The 24,713-nt window shown below is 37.5% G+C and overlaps 1 protein-coding gene across 3 annotated transcripts in view; it reads left to right on the top strand.

Annotated features, from left to right (window-relative positions):
* Window positions 1-1,197: 1,197 nt before the first annotated feature.
* CXCL12 (C-X-C motif chemokine ligand 12) overlaps window positions 1,198-24,713 on the top strand; it is a 52,170-nt gene continuing 28,654 nt past the window's right edge. For 2 of the 3 annotated variants that reach the window (XM_075217176.1, XM_075217175.1), the window contains exons 1-3: window positions 1,203-1,325; window positions 19,350-19,467; window positions 20,847-20,933. In XM_075217176.1, the coding sequence (XP_075073277.1) occupies window positions 1,265-1,325; window positions 19,350-19,467; window positions 20,847-20,933 (266 nt within the window). In that variant the 5' untranslated portion in view covers window positions 1,203-1,264. Of the gene's footprint in view, window positions 1,326-19,349; window positions 19,468-20,846; window positions 20,934-24,713 lie in introns of all 3 variants that reach the window. The other variant, XM_075217174.1, reaches the window with a different exon arrangement.

The raw sequence follows: 24,713 nt of genomic DNA, 5'->3' as shown, positions 1-24,713 counted from the left end.
TGCCTCAGGAATGAGGTGCCGCAAGTAGTTAGCTAGCTGCTGGAACCGGCCACAGCTGGATAGGGAATTGCGAGTAGGACGCAACTTGGGTTGTGTCCCCCTCGTAATACCCTACCCTCGTAATACCCTACCGAGCTGCGGCTAGTTCCCAAAGCTGCTCCTGTGTTTGCATTTTAGACAAACATTGCGTCTGACTCTAAATGAGGCCCTTGGGGTATAAACAATACTTTTAATAAATCAACCATTTAGAGGCTTATTTATGTATGGTATAGTTTTGTTCCCTGACTGACCTAACTGGACATGCAAAAAACTATAATAGGGGGTGGAATTCAAAAAGATGCCTCTACCAACGCATTTATGTTACAGTGCCCATAAACTTCAGCTGCTAACTGCCCTGCTCAGATGACATTAGCAACCAGCTACACTACATTTTTCGGAGCTTGGTAAATTGACTCCAACTTGCAGTCCTCATAAAAAAAGTATGGAAAATGCGATACTGAACATCAATTTGCTTATCCCCTGCTTTGGCTTATTGATAAATTGCCCCTAAACTAATATTTGTCTTAATCATGTGTTTATATATGATTTAAGGCAAAAAATGCTTGATAAATAGGCCCTTTAATGTTTTAAAAATGCCAGTTTTGTTTGGGTTGACATGATAATCTTGTAATATGGCCTCTGATTCTTCTGTGTCCTGTGACCATTTCATTAGTTATTATACTAAAAACACAACACTCCTACTACTGCTCTCCGCATTTAAGATACATTTTAAATACTCCGGTCCATTATATATTGTTTTTATGGCTGTACTTACCATGTTCTCTCTGCACTCTGAAAATATGGAGACAGCCTAGGTGACAAGAGAACCAACAGCTCAATATCCAGCATTTCTAACTAATATGTAACAGATGGAAATTGGTCCAACAAAACACTACCCAACACCCACAGTACACTATCCCCCTTCAAATGGAAACAAATCCAAACAACTCAGTGACCAATCACATCACATTAGTATTGGAGAGATTTCTGTAGCTGAAATAATATGTATTATTAGCAGATAACCTACCTATATCGAAATAGAGCTTTGCTGATTTACATCCAACTATTTTAATAGAGGAAGGATGTAATAACATGCCAGGGGTGATAAATCACTCTGAGCTTCTCCCCACCCCCAGCCCTGCACTCCCAGACTTCTCCACATTGACTTCAGCTCATTCGCAGACCTACTCTTGTTCTGAAAGCAGCTCCACACTACCACAGCAGCATGGACCCGAGGAACCTGGCTCTCATCACCCTTATTTTGGGGGCTATCTGCTTCTCTGAGGGTAAGTAGATATTGAGGAGCTCCACTCCAAAGCCAGTTTATGAGAGGTTATATACTGTGGATTTGTATCGCTGTATGCAGCGATAAGAGTTTATCTGCGCTTTGGGCAGTGTGAATTTCGAAGTGATAGTAAATGAACAGATAAGTGGTGTACTGAGAACTAATCGTTTTAGAGATGTTTTGTGTTTATATTGCATAGCTTTACTTTGTGAGTTATCTGTGCTGTTAATGTTGGAATGACATGCAGAGCACTCACCTATTTCTTTTAATTATATGTTGTGCTATTAATACTTTTAGGCTTTCCAGTTTGTGAAACTGTTACATTTGTAAAAAAAAAAAAAAAAACAGCAGCAAGAATATGTTAAATAAAAAATGTTTCATAAAGCACATGTGTTAATGCAAAATATATTTTACTTTGTTTATCTGCGGTTGCTTATAATACGAATCTAGCACATTTTGATACAGTGTTAAAGTGTTGTTTGTTTCTATGCAGGTGTGCTATAATGCGTTACAGTGCCAACGTTACATTGTATTGCTTTAGTTTTTATGCATGTTAAACATTACAGCTGTTCCATGTGTGTTGTATTTCTGCTCACATGAGGATGTTGTCTCTTGGCTAATGCCAGACTACATGTGCTAGTAGGCATTATAAACCGACTCTCTCCGTTATCCTTTACTCTACGCCCCTTGTAGTATTCAATGTATTATGTGTGTCCTATATACGGTAAGTATACTGTTTGCTTCATGTACTACTAAATTCCTTCATCTACCGAAAATTCTGTCCCAATCAGTCCTTCCTTTGACCCCCACCGCCTTGATATAATGCTACTTGTAGGCTCGCTTCCCTCAAGCACATCTCCCAGCCTCGTGAACACACAGACACACTGGCAAATAGATAATAAAAGTTTTATGATTGGAACTGTGCGTGCGACTTAGTGGGAACCTTATTGCTATAAATGTCTTCATAACAGCGGATCCCCCGCTTCCAACACATGTAATACGTAGACCTCACATTTCCATTTTCATCTTCCTGCTTTCATCAAAAGAAGATATTGCTCTTACACACCAGTCAATTAAATCTCGATAATTGAGGGGGTATCCCCTAAGGTATTAGTAATTTTGTTTAATCCTCGCGGTTTAGTTCTGTGTGTGCAAGAATACTGGAGCCTAATTTACTTTTAATTAGCAATTACATGATCAATAAGCACAGAGTCCTGCAAGTTTTTAGATCTTAAAATATGCACTGTATGACTAGTGTTCATAGTTTATTGATTGGTAGCTTTTATTTGTATTATTGTACAATATAGATGGATGCAATGCCATCGTTTATAACACTGTTCTATACTCACTAATATCTTACAAAATAAATATTACAAAGCTTTGTATATTTCCTAACTCATTTGAACGATATACTATTTTAGATTGTTCCTCATCTGCCTTTAAGGAAATATGAAATACAAGTTGGATTTGTGTAAATTGAAATTTTTGCTCTGCTGTAGGAATTTATCTTATACATGACTGAAATGTTTGTCTTTTTGTAATTGATAACATCAATTTTGAGTATGTATGTGCCTTATTTTAACCAACAGCCTTGTCAAATGTTTTTTTTTTACCTGAAAAATGATAGATTCGCGTACATATAGACATAACAAATGCTCTCACACAATATAGACTGGATGATGGTAAATATAGACAGGACCCAAGACACGACTGGTTGCAGCGCACTGGATTAAGTGGCCGTCAGGGAAAAGTGCAGATGTTCCTGGAACTCCTGTCCAGGATTCAGGAGTCCTAGGAACATATGTACTTTGCATCATGATTTGCTCACCTTGAGTTTTGTACCTTTTATCATCCAAAAACACATTTAATCAACTACATTCAAATTCTTGACTCCCTCTTGTCCGTAGCCCGTACTCATGTTTGGGGACCTGAAACAGTCCATTTGATTACTTTACATTAAAAAGGCAAGCGTAAACAACATTAGCATAGCAGCACAAAGAAAGTACTATTCGAGGAGGGCGTGGATCTGCACCGGCTACACAGGACAACATCTTCTGATGTGACATAGCAGATTACCAACCTTAGAGCCAGTATATCAGTGCGCAACATCTGGAAAGTATAAATGTGTCTATGACAAATTCAGTCCATTCTATAGAATAGTTAAAGACCATCAAGGAGTTTCAGCACCCTGATAACCTCACAGGTCTAGTTGGGCCAAGCAAAAAAAAAAATATTCAATGATAGAAAGATGAGGATGGCCATAAATACAGACTGGGTGTTTATAGTATGATATATCTGCATAGGCGACATGGACCAATGAGCTGCGTGGAGAGGAAACAGAGCACCAGTGTCAGACTTATATTAGGCTTCAAATATTCACGCACGATGTATATACAAAGTTATCAAGTCACATTGCTAGCCCATGAAAATCTTTCCTTAATCTTCTTAATCATTTTTAAATGGCTAACAACACATTGCTTTACAGATGTATGACTTATGTGATTTGAAAATATATAAAATAAACAGCAATTCAGAGGATAAATTGTAATTTTTTTTAGCCAAAACGTTAATTACAAAAACCGACATGTTTAAAGACAGCACAGAAACTTGATTTTATTAGTTTAAAGAATCAATGCAGGAAAGCAGAATTAAAAGTAAAATATTAAACTGCTCGCTAACCGTGCGACTATTGGTGGTGAATAGGAAATAGCCCGGTAGAATAAGAAGGTGTAAGTTGGCTGGTCTTGTTCATTCTTAATTGGTTTTGAAGTCTATAGTTTGACCTAAACGCTTTAAAAGAAGTATAATTCGGGAACACTTCAGACTAGTTCATTACCTCTTTCATGTTATTCCCAGGTAGCATGAATTAAGACACCGGGTGGCGCTGTGCTATTGTTTTTTTCTTCACATTAGAAAGTTTTAGTTAATAGAATGTGGTTTAATTGCAGTGTGCCAAGCTATTGTTCTCAGTCTGGATTACATATCTCACTGGATTTAGGGATACATGACTGTACAGTTTGATAAACTTCATACAATAATATCTTTATACTCACAAAGCGCATAATAATATATATTGTAATACAGTAATAAATCTGTAAAACGAATATCTTACTGATCCCGGCATATGAGATCCTTAATGGATGTGTCCAACGTCTGTGTCCATAGTTTGGCAGTTGGCTACACTAGCTCCGTCACTAGTCACATAGGAAGTATTGAGATCTGCTATGAATTACATTGTTATTGTATTATGTAGTGTTGGCCAATTTCTGACTTACCACACTCTGCAAAATTCGAATAGTTATATTTTACTACGGTACCTCATCAGTCTAAACACGCTTGGGTAGTGAAAGGGCTGTTGGTGTGCAAGGTTTCCTGGCAGGATGTATGTTGTAAAGGTAAATCTGATCTAAGTACTGACCACCCCTGTTCCTTATCTATTTCGTGTAGCTATCTGCATGTATACATATTCTAATCAACGACAACAGAGCTGCAGTTACACTGACTGTCAGCCAGACACAAATTAAGTTATCCCTCTGTATATTCTTGTGGTATCAGATAAACCTAGATTTGGGTTGTTTCTAAATGTGTGCGCTTTCCATCTGCCATTATTATTTACATCTGTTGCCGTTTTGTAATTTATATTTAAGCTAGTATTTACATCAGCTTGATGGTAATTTATTATACTCTCCCAATGTATCTTCATCATCATTTCCCCAGTTTTTATTTACATAGTTCAATTTAATAATGGTTAGACTTGCGCTAAAAACTTCTTTACGCGCATATGTCTGTTTATTCTATACATAAATCTCACGTTCACTTTTCATAGCTCTATAGCTTTCCTAAGAAATGACATACATCCACGGACAAGATGTTCAGTATTTCTCTGGGTTCATATATTTGGTTGTCATATATATTCTTGATAAGATCACATATTGCTCTGACTGCATAGGCTATTTTGCCCATTCCCATGCACAGATGTTTCAGAGTCAGTGGGATTATCCATGGCTTAGATTGTGCGCACTCAGCATCCAAAGAAGTATGACTGCAGGCAAATAACCTGACATTTCTACACTATAATACAGCGCACAGAATATAAAACGGGGCTATTTAATTAGTCAGATGGGAGATAGCTTTTATGATTTCCTGTGCATAAAAATTCCAGAAAGTTAAACATGCAGTTTAACTTTCTTAAAAGAAAACAAAGTTCATTTTTCAGTTAAGAACATTATGTATTTTCTATCCTACTCTATTTACATACACTATCCTTCTTTTACACCTATACGTTTTTACTTCCATGTAATCTTTGAGATTCAGCTCTTGCTTACTTATCATCATCATCATCATCATCATCATCGTCATAAAGCAATATATTTAATTTAGATAGAAATACTATTTCTATAATATGTTTAGAGTATGATACATACATTTCTCGTAGTAACTACATTACATGCCTACTCTAACATACACATGTATTATACAAGAATGTGCTGGAACAATGATACCGAGACAGTTTGGTTATCAGGTCATAAGAAGCGCTAAGACCCTTATTGGCGTTTTAGTGTCTGACACTTCTCCTGGAGCTGAACAAACATGCTTTTGTTGCCCTCTCTTTATGGGACTCATGTACCGTTTTATTTTACAAGCTTTCCATGGCTGAGAACAAACAGAGGAGGGAAAGTGGAAAGGGGAGGTGCAGAGTTAAAAAACAGAGAAGATTCAAGGAATACCTTGTAGTGCAAACACCCAAAGAACCTGCAGAACCCTCAATCGTATATATATATATATATATATATATATATATATATATATATATATATATATATATATCCTAGTGGCCAAAAATGTATAGCAGTTTCCAGCTAGTTATTGTTACTGCTCAACCAAATTAGCAACTACATTGGACCACTGAAAACACCAGCTTACTTTTAGTGTGTTATAATCTATAAATGTTTATTTACATGTTTTAGAGGCTAGGATCATATCATAGCTTAAATTTGCTACATGTACACATATCAGTGACACTCTTTTGTTGATCTTTAATAAAAGAACAACTACTGACATTTTGGTATAGTCCTTAAAAGACAGAGTTTTAGAATCTGGGAAAATGATTGTAAATTATTAACAGTTGGCAGCGATGACCTACTTTAAGATGGCAGCTATCTATTGACTTGGCCATATATGTAAATTGTACCTATACTTAGGCAAGGCTTTTGTGACACCCCTGATGATGCACAAAATAAATATGGTTGGTAGAAGAAATAAAAGATTAGTTATTGAAATTGGCAATGCCTCCAACTTTGTGAAAATATATTTTGTTGGAGCCATGATCAATATCATCATCATCAACATTTATTTATATAGTGGCAGCAAATTCCCTAGCACTTTACAAACACAGTAATAAAACAATATTGGGTAATACAGACAGATATAGTGGTAAGAGGGCCTTGCTAGCAAACTTACAATCTACAGTTCAATATAAAAATAGTCTACAATGCATAAAGGTATTTAGTGTGAAAGAAGTTGGTTCAAAACAATGGTGCTGATTACGGAACACTTTAGACATAGAGCAGTGATGGGTAACAGGCTGCCCTAGGGCTGCATGCAGCCCTCTGAGCCTTTACCTGTGGCCCCCACCTCCTTTCTGCTTTAGTGTCAGATTTGTGTATAAGCTTGCAATATTTGTTTTAAAAGCCTGCATATATTTTATTACAGATATTTATCTCTTTCTTTGATTAAAGGTGTTGTTTCAACTTCTTACTGAGATTAATTGTAATGTGAGGCCCTTTTGAAGTTTAGAGGGCCACATCATGCAGCCCCCAAAGTATATCAGGATGTCCATTACTGGTATAAAATATCTTGCATTCATCCACTAAAAGGGTAAAGCTGGATACACACTACAGTTTTTTCACCCGATTATCGTGCCAATCACACGATAAACAACAATTGGGTCTGATATTGCATTAGTGTGTATGCTCCCAAGATTATGTTTTATTGTGCCAAGGCAAATTGTATTGTTTCATTTGATTTTATACCCGGACTAAAAATATCTGTAAACGATGGGAGACATTTTCTGTAAAGTGTACCCAGTTTAACTCTCCTATCTGCCTATCTAGCAGAATCATGGGAGATCCAAGGCAGGGACTTTTCAGTTTGTGATAAATCACCAACCCAAGTGCTGCAATTGTTCTTATCAAGGCATTGACAGATAAAAGGAAGGTTCTATCAGTGCTGTCTTGATGACTGAAGCTCTGTCTAATCAGCAACTGTGTTACAAACTGATACAACACCTTTTCAATGTGAACGTCTGTTTACCAATGCCAGGACAAGATCCACCTCGGAGCAAAGCAGGAGAGTTCTCACATATTCGTGTGTCCCTGGCATGGAACCCACACAGTTCTGCAATCTGGGTGGATGTTGGATAAACAATACAGTTTAGGTAGTAGTAGGTATTATTTATTTATATAGTGCCAGCAAATTCTGTAGCACTTGTAGAGTTATTTGCTACAATCATAAGACTAGCATTTAAAAACTATGATTTTTTGTATTTGTTAATAAAATTGTGGGACACTTAACAATTTTCTAAACTCAGTCAGCCAGGAGTAGAAGAATTTAAGGTGAACAATGACAAAATATGGGGGGATGTCATTGTGAGAACATACAGATCTTCCCTATGCCCCCCTACATATTGCAATAACAAGTGTTTTTTTATAGATGGGTGTGCCCTTTATGTTTTTCTACACACCAGTTTAGTTGCATGGCTATGAATTAATATATTATAGTGCATTAACAAACTCCATTCAAAGACACAAATATAACAGTGACAGAGACTCAAATGAAAATGACCGATTCTTACTTTGCTTCAGCGAGGTTTATTTAATTTTTAAACTGCCATATTTTTATTAGAACTTTTAACAAACTATGAGGATACAGAAAACACAAAGGGAACAGGTAAAGGATACATCAAAGGGGAATTTTAAATCAACATGTCTCCAAGACCAGAGTCCTGGTATTACTTAGAATAAAGTGCTTTCAGAGGTGTACTTTTCAGTAGGCATACTGATGCTTTCTTTCTTATTGTTCAGAGCTGCATAATTTAGTTTTAATTAAATACAGATAATAAAAAAAACAAAAAAAAACAAACACTAATTGAAATATTTCTGTTAGATTGTGTAATGGATGTTGAAGACACTATTTCAGTTCATGGTTCAGGCAGCAGAATTTATAGACTTCACTGAGCGCTATGCAAAGCCTTCTTTTTCCAGTACAAATGTCCATCACAAAAGCTTTCAAAAGAAAAACTTTGCTACTAGGTATAATTCGCTTTAACATAACTATAGCCAGTACAACAGAGTTATGACATTGTCACTGCTTAGGTCAAAGCTGTTTAGAACTTTTAACCATGAAAAAGCTACTGACCTGCTGTTGACATCTGAATACCTAGATGCTACTTAGGAAAGTCCAAGAGTTCATGTCTGCTGTGACCTAATAAATAAAGTAGTTGATCTTTAAAGTGATTCATTTCTAAGCGTCTAAAATGTCCCCAAAGGAAAGTTTGCAGCCTGCAGTATCATTTTCATCCGTTCACTTTGTAGGGTTAATGTTAACAGATCTGTTGGAGATAGGAAGACCTGAAATTCCTGTGGAAACTGAAATGTTAGGGTTGGTTGCATATGCCTTCATGAGTTCAGAAAGAAATCTGAGGAATCTCCCCCCTCCCACTCCCAGAGTAGTATAGGCAGCAGACATCTTTCTCAACTCCAGCATTAAGATTTAGAGACTCTGGGCCTCATTTAAAGTCGGACGCAATGTCCATTTCCTGCACATTTCCACTGATGGGGCATGCGCAGTAAGCAACAGTTCCCTGCAGTTCCCGTCTGCTTTTCAGACACAAGTGTACACTGCGAAAGCTTGCGTCTCAATATGAGGGAAAGGGTGGAACACAGAGTTATGTATGTTTGACCGTGAATAATTCAGATTCTATGGGCGTCTACCCACAAAAACTACCCTAGGTGGATCAAGACGCAGGCGGAACACACATCAAAACAAGACTGAAAAAGTGCGGCAGGAATTAGGTGGCGCAAGTAGTTAGCTAGCTGTGGGAACTGGTCGCAGCTTGGTAAGGTATTATGAGTGGGATGCAACTACCAAGCTGCGGCACACTCCCACTCCTGCTCGTTCATGTAAGTCTTAGATGCACATTGCGTCCGACTCTAAATGAGGCCCTCTATGTTTACAAATGATTAAGCTTCATTGACGTAAAATACAGTTAACTGCAGGGTGTCCTGCGATAGAGTGATATTTGAATTGAATAGTTATGGCTAATAAGAGAGTCTGCATCCACTGGTGTCTGGATTGAATGAGGCTTTCTTTTAGCTACACATTCCAATGAGTGAAATGTAATGCAGAGCTACTGTATATGTCATCATGCTCTTTATCATGGTTACCAGTGGAAACACAAAGGACACAGAATACTGCCACTGTTAATGAATATAGAGCACAAACAAGGAATATAAACATTATATTTAACCAATATAAATAACCTTAATAAACCTATTATATGTTAAAATGATTAAAATCCTCATCAAAATATTTGATTAAGCCAAAAATTTCAGTAAATAGACAGTACTTAAAATGGCGCTATATTATTAGGAAATTGCAGCGATAACAGATTTTCTATCATTGAGGTAAATGGCGATAGAAAATCTCTGTTCTCGACAAATAAATAGACCTGTCAGTCAATCAAAATACATGTATGTTTTAAAATGATAACCCAATAATCAAGTAGCACATAAGATAATTATACTTATTGATGAAGTTCTGCTTAGTGTGAGCCAAAATTAAAAACAAAAAACAATAATAATTACCTTGCAGATATCATTTACTGGATCAATGGTGATCCTGATAACTGCTATGATCCCACCCTACACTCCTCTGTACACTTACCATTTGTTCCATTTTAAACAAGTAAAGAGGGTGTCGATGTTCCTCACTTAAAAACTTTAACGTGTACATTTAATATATTTTGGGTTGAAATATCCATTAAATAAATGAAAACATTTTAGTTTCTTCTGCTCTAAATTTTCTTTTAAGTATACGTTGGTGTACATTTTGACATTTTATGACTGTAGACTTCATCTGTTACAAAAGATACCTCTACATCTAAAGAGTGGTCCTGCCAATCCATCCGTAAAGAAATTCCAACATGGAGTTTCTAAGGATATTTTATATTTCTCAACTTCTGGAGTCACTGTTGCAGTGAAATATTTTCATAATATGAAACCAGCTGCAAGTGTGCATTTAAAACTCATTTGAGGGCTTTCTTGTGAAAAAAATTAACTTCACTGGACTGATCCATTAACTTCCAGATGGGGTATAGTTTTAAAAGTTAATGGGAGGAGATATTATCAACACACTTTTGGGGCTTATGTTGAGTTGAATAGAAATTGTGTAATTGGCATATAATGCACTTTTTCACATCTGAGCATGCGCACAAAACACAAATTTTAGAATTAGTGCTTTGCGTGCTTACTCACAAGTAAAAAAGTATATTATACACCAAGAATGCAATTTGCATTCAACTCAACATAAGCCCCTTTATTCCCAGATTTTAAACTCATAACACATAGCTGTGTACCAGGAAACAATCATGTTACATCTGCCCATCACACCCTCCAAAATAACATTAATAGGGGGTTTAGTATTTTGCAAATTTAAACCCTAAAATTAGATCACTCAAAACATTCTTTCAGAAGTCTCCATCAAATCAATAATTCATAATTCTGTTTATGTCTTGTAGAAAATCCCCTCATTGACTCAAATAAATTTATTAATTTTTCTGCCAAGGGGAAAAAATCAAAAGAAGACAAATGCTATAAATAAGCACGGTGGCTAAGTGGTTAGTACTTAGCCCTCACAGCACTGGGGTCATGAGTTTAATTCCAGACCATGGCCTTATCTGTGTGGAGTTTGTATGTTCTCCCCATGTTTTCGTGGGTTTCCTCCGGGTGCTCTGATTTCCTCCCACACTCCAAAAACATAGGTTAATTGGCTGCTATCAAAATTGGCCCTAATCTCTCTCTCTCTCTCTTTGTCTGTCTGTCTGTCTGTGTGTGTATGTTAGCGAATTTAGACTGTAAGCTCCAATGGGGCAGGGATTGATGTAAATGAGTTCTTTGCACAGTGCTGCGGAATCAGTGGCGCTATATAAATGGTGATGATAATGATGATGATATATTGGTCTATAAATCTGAGAAGTGTTTAAGAATGACAGATAACAAGCTCTTCTCTCTTCTGTCTGCATTCAATATATGGGATGATGCCCTCTATGCACTACCATAAAGTCATATCTACCACAATGTCTGCTTCATCCCCAATGGGGCAGGGTACTAATTGCATTAGCAGCAATTTGGTACATTAGTCCGAATTACACTATATGGATAAAAGTATTTGGACGCTTGACCTTTACAATAGCAGGGACTGTAATTACATTATATTCAAATACATATACTTTAATATGGAGTTGGTCCCCCTTTTGCAGTGATAACAGCTTCCACTCATAATGGAAGGCTTTCCATAATATGTTGGATTGTTTTTGTGAGAATTTGTGCCCATTCATTCTGTAGAGCATTTATGAGGTCAGGCACTGAAGTTGGACAAGAAGGCTTGGCTCGCAATCTCCATTCCAGTTCATCCCAAAGGTGTTTGATAGGGTAGAGGTCAGGGCTCTGTGTGGGCCAGTCAAGTTTTTTCCACACCAAACTCATCAAACCATGTCTTTGTAGTCCTTGCTTTGTGCACGGGGGCACAGTCATTGTCCAAAATGACTTTTTATGCTGAAGCATTAAGATTGCCCTTAACTGGAGATAAGGGGCCTAATAAAAACCCTGAAAAACAGCCACATACCATTATCCCTACATCACCAAACTTCACAGTTGGCATAATGCAGTCAGGCAGGTAGTGTTCTCCCTGCACCCATCAAACTCAGACTCACCCATCTAACTGCGAAACAGGAAAGCGTAATTCGTCACTCTACAGAACACATTTTCACTGCTCCACAGTTCCGTGTTGGAGTGCTTTACTCCACTCCATCCGACTCTTGGCATTGGTCTTGGTGATGTGAGGCTTGCATGCAGCCTCTTGGCCTTGGAAACCCATTCCATTAAGCTCCTGCCACAGAGTTTTTGTGCTTACATTAATGCCAGTGGAAGTTTGGAACACTTCAACTATTCAATCAGCAGAACATTGTCGACTTTTACACACCATGCGCCTTAGCAGTTATTGACGTCAATGTGATTTTACGTGGTCTTCCGCTTCGTGGCTGGGATGCTGTTGTTCCTAAATGCTTTGAATTTTTAATAATATCACTTACAATTGACCGTGGAATATCCAGCAGGGATGAATTTCACAAATTTCATCTTATTGCAAAGGTGGCAACCAATCACAGTACCACACTTGAAGTCACTGAGCTCTTCAGAACGACCCATTTTGTATCACAAATGTTTGCAAATGAAGACTGCATTGCTAGGTGCTTGATTTTATTCATGTCTGGCACGGGTCTGATTGAAACACCTCAATTGAAAAATTAACAGGTGTGGCCTAATACGTTTGTCCATATAGTGTATGTATATACATTAATTTTATCCTCACTGTTTTCCAAATCATATAAACTTCCCCAAAAATTATTTATGAAGCCATATTAAATTTGTACATCGAGGCACAATTTTTCTTCTGGAACAGGGCCCCCTGTACTGTCGGGCCCCATAATAGTCACATGGGGCTAGATTTACTAAGCTGCGGGTATGAAAAAGTGGGGATGTTGCCTATAGCAACCAATCAGATTCTAGCTGTCATTTACTTAGTGCTTTCTACAAAATGACAGCTAGAATCTGATTGGTTGCTATAGGCAACATCTCCACTTTTTCAAACCCGCAGCTTAGTAAATCTAGCCCATGGACTTTATGTCTTTAGTTACACCCTTGTGGCCAATGTCTGTAATGGCTACCTGCCCCGTTCTCTAGTGACATTGTTGTTCCATTATGATATATACAATCCACTTCATAAATAAATGACTAGAGGAAGAACTATAGCATTATATTAGATTTTTTTTAAAAAAATGATATTAGTATATAGTGTATATTTCTGTCTTAGAGCATACATTTGAGGTGCAAATAATAAAAATGCTATACAACACTTTACCATACTTGCCAACTCTCCCGGAATGTCCGGGAGACTCCCGCATTTTGAGAGAGTCTCCCGGACTCCCGGGCGAGTGTGGCAAAATCCCGGATCTGCCCACTTCCTAGTGAAGTGGGCAGAATTAGGTCACAAACGCCGCGATTCCTGGTGAATCGCGGCGTTTGGCCCCGCCCCCTCTGTCAAATGACGCATTTTGCGTCATGACGTCATGGGGGCGGGTCCAAAATGACACGGATTTTGGAGGCCCGCCCCCCCATGACGCCCACCTCCCCCGCAGGCTCCCGGATACCAACATTGTAAAGTTGGTAAGTATGCACTTTACACAAAGATGTGTTGTTCAGCAGACAAATGTGTTTGAGGAAACTGAATATAAGGAAGGACGTACATGTTTAAAGTATTTCAGATTGTACTTTATATTAATTACACATACTGACATGTGTCCTTTTTTGGAAAAACATTGGCTACCAGCTCTCTATTGATGTTATTTTTCTTCGACTCATTTGCAGCTCAATTTACAGAAGCAACTGTAATCAGTTTTAATGAGGGTTTTTCTCCAGACTGGTCTTGTGTTTTCTTGGCCTTCACTAATGCCACATTAAAAAATAATTTCAAAACATTCCAGGCTGACATGTTTACAATAGTAAAACTACGACTACACAGAGAATAGAGATGGACAGAAATGAGAGAGATGCTGGGGTACAAATGGGGGTGCAAACATGATAAACCTTGATAACATATGAATTTTGGTTTCCATACTGCTATTGTAGACAGAATTAACAGTGTGAAAATGTGTATATCAGATAGGGGTGACAGATACTGAAAGGATTCACTTTAAATTATGCATGAAAAATGTACATTGTAGAATGTCAAACACATAGCAGCTATATTTCCGAAACAGTTATACTTCAGAAACGTATGCAGTCACCACTATGCACTTGATATAAGATCATCTTTATTTAGTTTCTAGAACACACTAAAAACAACTATGGTATGTAGGAGTGAAGTGTTTATGATGAAATTAAGCTGTAGCATATCAGCAGTAGTGTATAGTTTGATGTACTGTATAGTTTTAATATGACACATGTACATAGATAATCAGTTTGACGTTACCTATGTTTAACAATCCATTATTAGACATTTACTTATAAAATATTAGATTTATGTTTGCTGCTGACAGAATGGGTTTGAATATGTTTTTTTTTGTTATTGTGGTCACTTTGTATTCTGAATGCATACTGGATCATAACCTTGGATTTCCCAAGTAATGGTGGCAATTATTTGTCATTTCTTGCGGCCATTCAGCAGACTGTAGTGTTTTAGTGAACTCTCACTGCACAGATGTAACACTACACAACTAGTTTTGTAATGTTACTTTGATGTAATCATGTATCACAGGTATTGCTATACAAGAGAATTTGTCCAGGCAGCATGACCCTAAAAAGAGGGACAGCCACAGGGGCAAACGCAGGATTTGTAGAGGGGGGGTTTCCACACTACGCGGCCAGTGGGCGTGACCAGCATGTATGGGGGCGTAGCTATAAGTTTAGACAGTGCTTGGCTGCTCTCCAACTCTTCCTATCCCCATAATATACATGGGCAATACTGCATGCACTACTGTGAGGTGCATGGAGCTCTCCCTTTTCAAGCAGAGCTGTGTAAAGCGGGGGCAGGGTCCAGCCACCTCATTTATACAGTGCCCCAGGCTTGGAGTGGGGTTTCCAGGCACTAGAAACCCCCCCACCTCGGTTTGCCTATGAGCCATAACAAAAATATATTCAAACTCTTTTTCAAACGATCAATATATATTGTAACATCTTTGTCACTTATTGAGTTGAAATGAGCTTACTGAAAATATCAGGAGAGAGAATAAATACCACCTCTACCACATAAAATAATTGGTTCCAAGAAGGAAAATTAAGTACATTACACAAGGTTGTGTTTAAATAGAATATTATGTTTGGATGATCGTTGCCCTTCAATCAGATGGCTCGGATTACTATTTCGAAATGCTTTTTACTTGGAACACTTTCAATTTTCAAACACAGTTGATATAAAAATGTTTGCAGCTAAATTTGTTTTTCTGGAAATGTTTGAAAAGGCAAAGCTGTGGACACACATGAACAGGGCCAAGGACACGGCCAGGGTCTCCTCATTCTCAGCCAGATGCATACTTGCCTACTTTTTAAATCTGTACTCGGAGTACAGATCAGCTGACAGAGGGTAGGTGGGGGCGTGACAATTTCTTTACATCATTATAGCCCCGCCCCTACCATACACTACAGAAATTCAAAATTCAAGGCATTGAATAGCGGGGAGAGGGGGCTTAATTGTGCTATTCAATGGCATGAATATTGGCATTTTACAGGGTTCGGAAGCTTTGCCTACTCTTCCGGGAGTTCGGAAGGACTCCCTGAAATTCGGGAGCCTCCCGCCGAGAGTAGGCAAGTATGGCCAGATGTTTGATGTGAAGTTATCCCTCTTTTCACATAGACAACTTAAGAAACTTATTTTTTTACTGCCAAAACAATCTTTCCATTGTAGGAATGTTATGATAAAAATCTTATGATCGATCAGTTTATCCATTAGCAGAAAACACAATCTACAAGTTTGCTTTTCATGAAATCAGTTTAATGAATTGCCGTTTCTGGCTCCAGATGTCTTAACTGTCCTGTCAGTCTGTGAGCTGCTTTTAGATACTGCTAAACTATGGATCTTATTGAAAACATCTTAAAGCGTCTTACAAACGTAACTATTACACATGCATTGGTTTTGGAGCATTGACATCTAAAGCTTGATAGAGGGACATTGTAATATATACTATAGCACATAGTTTAGGTTATCTTTGTTTTGCTTAAAGGACCAGTAAAACTAAAGTTAATTTTGATTTCTATAAAATTAATGTAAATATGGTATGCAGCTGAGAGCAAGCGTTATTTTGTTTATTAGCCATGCTGAAGAGGCCCACTGTTTATGTACATCTGTACACTTAGGGCCTGATTCATTAAGGAAAGTTAAGCAAAAGTAAGCAAGTAAGGCAAAAACATGTTGCCTTGGAGGGGCAGATACATTTAAAATGTGATGGCAGATTTATAGTTGAGATAGGTGTATCCTAGATCAACTTTAAATTTCGGTGTACAAATAAACAATCGAATATTTGTGTGTCACATGAAAAAGCAGACAGTATTTTCCTTATGTGCAAAATAATAGATTCATTTGCACTCTTTGCATTGAAACATAGTTTTGCCCTGAGAACTTACTCATTTTTTTTGCTTAACTTTCCATAATGAATCAGGCCCTTAAAGAAAGAAGATTTCATAAAAAAAAAAATACAGGTACAAAATATACACCTAAATGAAATCAATCAGGCACCTGTTTTTATTGTCTAAATTGCACTATACTACTGATATTTGCTGATTGGTTGCTGTGATTTAGGGCAACATTTTTACCTAAATTCACTTTTAGTAATGCTAGACAGTCGACTGTGTTATTTAAATTCTCTTCTTTCAGTTTGCCCTCCAACATTTTAATTTCTGATAATATTTAATTGTGACTCTCACTAGTAGATTTATTTATGTAATATAAATTGAACTCTAGGTAACTGCCTAACTAGTGGTAACTAAATATGTTTTTTTTTTACCAATAACTTACATTTTTATAACCTTCCCTTCCCACTAATACTGGATCCTTAGATGCAGAATATGGACACAATGACACTATTACTTTGTTATTGTTACTCAATGTAGTTATGTTGAAATTAATTGTTTTTCATTCTTTGGAAGCATAAGCTTTGTGTTTCAGGTCGATCTAACCCAAAAGGGGTTAATCCATTGTTCAGCAGTTAAACTTCCATTTCCCTTGAACATTTAGTTTCCTTACTACCCGGAATAGATTTATTTGTAGCTCGAGGTTAAAAACCATTATAATAGCTAGAATAGTTTTCAGTGCAACTAAGTGCTGACTTATCTGTCCCGTTATCTCATCTGATTACTAACACCCGCCTCCAAAAACAATTAAGTAGCTGCCAACTCTAATCTTACTGGCATATCTTGGAATCAAATGTCCAAGATGCCTTTTCTTACCCCAACATTAGTATCCCACACTAACACTAAATAAATAAATATCTAAATCTCTGCATCCATGTTTGTGAGACATTACAGAAGTGGTAGATAAAAAATATTATAGTTTAATAGATTGTTAAGTCTATGCCGACTTTTCTCTTCACTGGGAGCATCGATAAAGGGTATTGTAGTCTTAAAAACAAAAATGGGAAGGTTGTGCATCCTGTGGCACTCTTGTAAAGAAACATTTTCCACTAACATGTAGAGCAGCCATGTATTTCACAAACAGAAAATACTAGATATGATAATTATTTAGAACTTTTCTTTTAGTTTTGTTTTGAGTTTAATTTGTGTTACCTAAATATTTTGATGTAATACACTGGTCACTTCCTCATGACAAAGTAGATAAATAGCCTACTATTCATCCTATTAAGTCATGTTTATTCCATTACTTAAAACGTTTAGGCTCACCCTACCACTGCATACACTGTTCTCCCAGGCGAAGGTTCCTAATCCTAGGAATGTACACTGCAGTATTGCAGACTATATTAGATGATTTCCCCAGTTCCCCCTCCACCCCATACACAAACACACACTTCTGCAAGTCATGTTTCTGGCACCCTAGGCCAATAAGAAGATTTTAGAGTGTCAGGTTCAGACTGTCCTTCGTCATCATCATCACCATTTATTTATATAGCGCCACTGATTCCGTAGCGTCAGTCCCTGCCCCATTGGAGCTTACAGTCTAAATTCCCTAACACACACGGGTCAATTTTGATAGCAGCCAATTAACCTACTAGTATGTTTTTGGAGTGTGGGAGGAAACTGGAGCACCCGGAGGAAACCCACACAAACACGGGGAGAACATACAAACTCCACACAGATAAGGCCATGGATGGGAATTGAACTCATGACCCCAGCGCTGTGAGGCAGAAGTGCTAACCACTTAGCCACCGTGCTGCCCAGGACTGTCCTTGAGAGAGCTCATCTCAGCAACAACTAATGTTGGGTCTGCCTGGTCCAGTCTTTGTCTTTAGCACAGCCTCCCTCCTGAAAGTGTCAGTGCTCTTTACTGATCTAAAGCAGCAGGATCTGTGACGTACTTTGCCACTTTGAGAGTGGCCCAGTCTTTCAAGTAGCATAAATAATTTTAATAAATGAATCACTTGGGTGAGTCATGTTTCAAAGTGGCCTTTTTGCCAATAGGCTCCTTTCTCCAGTGATAATGGTGATTTTTCCCAGTCTTAGCATCCACAGCCATGGGGAAGCCATTGCTGGCGTAATCCTGTGAATCATATCACTGTTGGGGTTTACCACTGGCAATAGCAGTGTTATCGCCACAGCTGAAACCCTTTCGTGTATTGGATAAAGTGAGAAAAATCTCTACTGGAAGTTATTTCCAGCAATAGGGCTTTTCAACCATTGATAAATTATACAGCCTTAAAGAGACATTGTTTTAAATATTTATTTCACTATCCAAACAATGTTGCGCTTGAGTCTCCTTAGCGTGTGCTTGTTGCTAGTATATTTAAGAAATAGCTTACAATGCTAATGCTTGCTCTAGATGTCACATCAGCATGGACAAAAACTTGTTGTTCTCTAACAATACTGAAATGAAATCCAAATATGCACTGATTTTTAAACCAAGAAAACTCCTATCCTGCAATTTTCTAACAGACTGATGTAAAGTGTGCAACGGTGATTAATTGTTGTCTAATGGTTGTGATCCACACAGGGGTCTTATTCCCAATGTTTGTCTTTTGATCCCACAGAGAAACCGGTCAGCTTGACTTACCGATGTCCCTGCAGATACTATGAAAGCAATGTGGCCAAGAGCAACATCAAACACCTGAAGATCCTCTCCACCACCAACTGCTCTCTGCAGATTGTGTAAGTACATAGAACCACAACTTACATACCCCAAAAAATTCAAACCATTGTATTTATGAATTTTTACCTATTTACATGTAGATATGCATATAATTACAGAGTACAGTGGTCACCTTTCATTTGTACAATATGATATATACATTAATACCTCTGTTGTTGCATCTGTAAGAATTTATAAATCTAATGAAATTCTACATTTGCATTATATTTCTCAAATGTGTCCCATCCTGATGTTCAAGCAATAGTCTCCACAAACTATCGACTGTGTTTAATGCTATCATAATATTATGTCACATATTATGACTATCATAATCAATAGTGACAAATATACTGAATTGTAAGACCCTGCATAATATGATGGCGCTGTATAAATATGGAATCATATTATTATTATTATTATTATTAATAATAATAATAATAATAATAATAAAAATAATAATAATAATACTAATACTAATACTAATAATAATATTATAGTAAATGCTTCTATGTAAAGTGTCTGCACAACTCATCTATTTTGTACTCCAGCTTCTTACAGATTAGTATCTCTTGCCTGCATTCCAAACAGCTTGAGTACTTCAAAGCATTTGTATGGTTATATATGGTGCTGTTTGTCTAAATAAGAACTCCAGTTTGCGGAAAATTATTGCAGCTTGTCTAATCAGCTGCATCCTGAAGCCTTGTTTCAGCTCAGCTTATTTTGTTAACTCCAAGGCTTAGAGTCCTCAGGGCTGTCGTTATGACAATTGCCACTTTTGTGTGTTTAAAGTTTTGTTTCACATTGGAGAAGGTGAGCCTAGAAATGTGCTTTTTCTGTTGAGGTGTACCTTTAGAAATATAGGATGATACCAAAAGTTCACTAGCTCAAAGCTAGTGCAAAATTCAAGTATTTTTGAAGTGTGGAAATGGTTGTGCACTCCTCAGTTTAGCAAGGAACGCCCTAAAAACGCATTCCTCTCCAGTCCATTGTCTTATGTTAATCTCACTCTGCAAATTAAAATCTAGCTTTTGTGCAATCCTGCAAAACAAGGAGCAATGATGTGCCTACTCCACATTTTGCAAGCAGCACCATCAGCTAACTGATTTTCTGCCCTTTTGTTTCAATTGTCATAAATGGCCACCATAGATTTTCTCTGACTGAATATGTTAGATCTATATCCACTTGCAGGAAGGAATCTAGATTTTACTACCACTCAAAAGATTTATGTTTTAGCAATTTCTGCAGTTGCCCTCCCATGAAAATATAAATTGTTCCATGATAGAAAAATATCTTACTTGCTGCAAAGTATTTATTTTGACAAATATTTATTCTGTCTACTTATTTTTTCTCCCAAGCTGTAGCCCTTTCTCTTATATTGTTATTCCATGATGTTTCACAGGGCTCGTCTTAAGCACAATGGGAAACAGATTTGCTTGGACCCCAAGATTAAATGGATCCAGGAGTACCTGGAGAAAGCTTTGAACAAGTAAGCAGGCATCCGCAGATGTGCAGCTTCCATCCCCGGCATGAAATGTGTTAAGACGTGACCTTCATGGGCACCCATATGCCTGTATCCTGGAATCTTGTAATGTATCTCATGCTGAGCCTTGTAAGAACCCTCACGATGCCCAAAGACTGAATGGGTATCCTCCCCAATGCCGGGACATCCCAATGAGCAATATCTGACACAGCCAGTGTCCTAGAGGAGCCTCAAACAAAAAACAAAAAAAAGCAAAATCATTTAGTTTCACATTGCAAGGTTCAGACATTACCATAGTGAGCTCTATTATCATATTAGGGGAATAGAGAGTATAACATTATAATTATCTTTCAAGTATAGCGCCTTCATAGGCCATTCCAGTAACTTTGCTTGATCTCTCTCTTTCTCTCTCTCTATACATATATACATATATATTATTTCATTTAATGTAACTTTCCTTGCTGAATGAACTGTGAAGAATGGAGGGTGGGTCATGCACTTAGAGATACATTATTGTTATAGAGGGTCAGTGGCTATTATTTTCATACAATGTAGGCAAGGGCCACTGTTTTACTTACAATGTGCCTAGACAGGTAATCATAAGCATAAAACAAAGCAAAAAAACTTTTTGAAGGTGTCATAACATTATTATGATACAATGTGTATCCACAATATTGGGTTTTTTACTGTATGCATAATTGCCTACATATTGGACCTATTTGGAGGTTCAAGGGGTAAGAGGGGTGGAGGCAGCATGACCCCCCCCCCCCACTGTGCAATGATGTGAATTGTGTCATCATGCAGCGGAGGACAGATGATGCAACTTGCATCATCAGACACTGTACACTCCTGAACAATTGTATGATTCACATCATTGCACAGTAGAGGCAGAGCCTGAAGACGCATCAAAGCCCTGCCCACTTCACAAAAGACAGAAGGATGACTTTATTTCTTTTGACTAAAAATCATATTCATCACATTTCATATTTCATTAACAACATACAAGTTACTATTATCTGCACCAGGCACCTGTTCCATTTCCTCTTGAAATCTACCAGAAATGGTAGACAACATTTTGTCAATGAGTGTCTACAGTCTTCATGTAAAACTATTTAACTATAAATTTTTCTTTTAGAAAACTTTCTACCCCATTTATTTAAGGTGATTTGGAACTGAGACAGTTAAATACCCACAATGTCCTTGTAGTAGTGATTCATAATGATTATTCCTGCTCAAAGTGTTCCAGAAAAAGAAACTTCTTGCTCTGTTTCTCTCCCAAATGAGATTTCCCAGCTGCCTCTAAGTTTCATTTTGAGGTTCACAGAAATTCAGTCAGCATCTGGTCCCACTCTCCCCAGACTGCACAAAGACAGCCCCTTTCCAGCTGCCTCTTGGGTTTTGAGAATATTTTTTTAACCTGCATCAAAACATTGGTTTTGTTTTTATGTCTAAACCTAACAGGCAAGTGCTATAATACAAACACATGCAGACAAGTCATTGCTTTGTAGTCTTCCGAGCCCACTGATAACAGACAGGAAGGCACAGCTTTAGTAATGGGAATGGTTAACTTGACACCATTGTCCCTTATGACATGTCCTTTAGCACTTCATTTATCTTTAATTTCTTAACTTAACCAAGACCCATCCTGTATATCAAAACTCTCCCATCTTGCACAGGATTTATGCAGCAGCTGTTAATTCACAGAAATATAACTTGCTATATATATTTAGCATAAAAGTTGAAAATTCATTTGTGTGATATTTTTTTCCTAAACATGGCCACACATGCTACAATATATTTATTGAATCATACGATTGGAGAACAATTTTATTACAGATACAATCAAAATGTTGAAGAATTATTTTATAAAGAGGTTAGATTGTATGTGAATTAATATATCACACTTCATATATATTTTCCACTTTAAAGCAAATCTATTTGACATTGACAATTGATCATTTATGTTTGTTTGCCACCTGCACTCACAACACAGTTTTAAGATTAGTTTGAAAGTGATCAGATCCAACAACACAAATGTCTGTGAGTGGCCTTGTCTTTCCAAAATGACAACATCCTAATACTTTCATTTCAAGACTGCTCATTTCTTTTCAGAAATGTGAAGACAATCCGATACATACTCCATCAATTTTGTTTCTATGGATAATGGGAATGAGAAACTTGTGTCAACTGTAAAGTTATTGTCACACGTGTGCTACTGTTTTAGACTTAACTAACTGCAAATCACAACTTGTATGGTCCTGAATTGTCTGTTGATCAACTTCTGATCAGCTCTAACAGATGTTGGTCAGGATGGACCATAAATGTAGGCAAACAATATCTGTATCTTACAACCTTGCTAATGGAATAGCCGGACCTCTCGGATTTGGCCACACCTTTATATGCAAATTTATGACCAAACTTTACAGATACATGGCTGCTTGTTGAGTTGAGTAACTGGATGGAGTTGTTTATAGTCAGCGTAAATGGAGTTTCCACTACAAAAATCTATTTAACTAATGTCTATTAGTACATTGGTGAATGACATCTGATGCTAAACTAAAGCTCTCACCATATTCCACAGCCACGGTTATAGTGATGTACCATAGCTAAGCTGTAGAGACAGGACATATAATACATACAGATTAATCAAAATTACAGTCCAGGATATAAGTAAAAACAATGTACACTGCAATCACACCTTGCAATTAATATCATAGGATCCAGGAGCAGAGTGGGCTGGGGGGCAGGGGGACATCTGCCCCCAGGGCTGGTCCCATAGTGGGCTACCTTGGGCTGGGCCAAAGGGCCATCTGCATTTTTTTCCCTTTAAAATAGGATGCTGAGTCAAGTCTTGTCCTATGGGCTAAGATTTTCCAGCCCTCCCTTGATAGGAACTTAATGAATGCAGGTCTATAAGATTTTGGATCATTTAAATTGGTACTTTTACTGTACCTTAAAACTAATTGTTAGACTAAGATGTTAGTCTAAGTTGTTATACTTCTTATGTCTACCCCATATTTGTAGAAGCTGTATTCGTAATTTGGTATATGAGGCTGCCAGACAAGCCTGTTTCAGGTTCACATAAGAAGTGAAAGATGCCTGTTATTTACTAGCAGAATTGGGATCTGCAAAGCCACCTGCACCTACAGTGTGGCAAGGGTTATACTTTGTAACACTTTGCCTAATTATACAACCCTAGGATTTTTTTTGTTAGTAATAAATGTAAGAACATCTGGCTACTCTCCCCTGGCTGCTACACAACCCCATTGCTCCTTTACCTTTCTGCCGACCCATATATTTAAATCTTGAGGAGCTTTATGGAATCATACCCTCCACTTCCCATGTAGTGAGATACTCTGTGCATGGGCTGCTTTTCATCTTTGTGCTGCCCCCTGACCTTGCTACAGGATATGTTTGCTCCTGTGTGAAGGGCCTTGCTTTAATTAAAAATACCAGCCCTGAAAGAGGTGTATAAAGTAGATGCCCCAGAGGTGCATTTGAGGTTAGACTACCAGGAACCAAAGAGTGATTGAAACCCCTTAACACATTATCTACCAAGTAATGTGTGGTTAGTCTTTCTGGCAGCAGAGGGACCAGACCTTAAACCACAAAATGATCCTTGATGAACAACCAGATGTTTAGTAACTATACAGAATCATTAGTGCATTCAAATTCCTTTTCTTTTTTATCAGTGCATGTATTTTTCTAACAATCATAGGGTAATCATTTTCTAAAGATCTACCCTGAATTTAGTTCCCTCTGCATGGTACTGCTGTGGCTTTAAAA

The sequence above is a fragment of the Mixophyes fleayi genome, chromosome 6, assembly GCF_038048845.1.
Source record: "Mixophyes fleayi isolate aMixFle1 chromosome 6, aMixFle1.hap1, whole genome shotgun sequence".
NCBI lineage: Eukaryota > Metazoa > Chordata > Amphibia > Anura > Limnodynastidae > Mixophyes > Mixophyes fleayi.
This window is presented reverse-complemented; position numbering and strand designations above follow the sequence as displayed.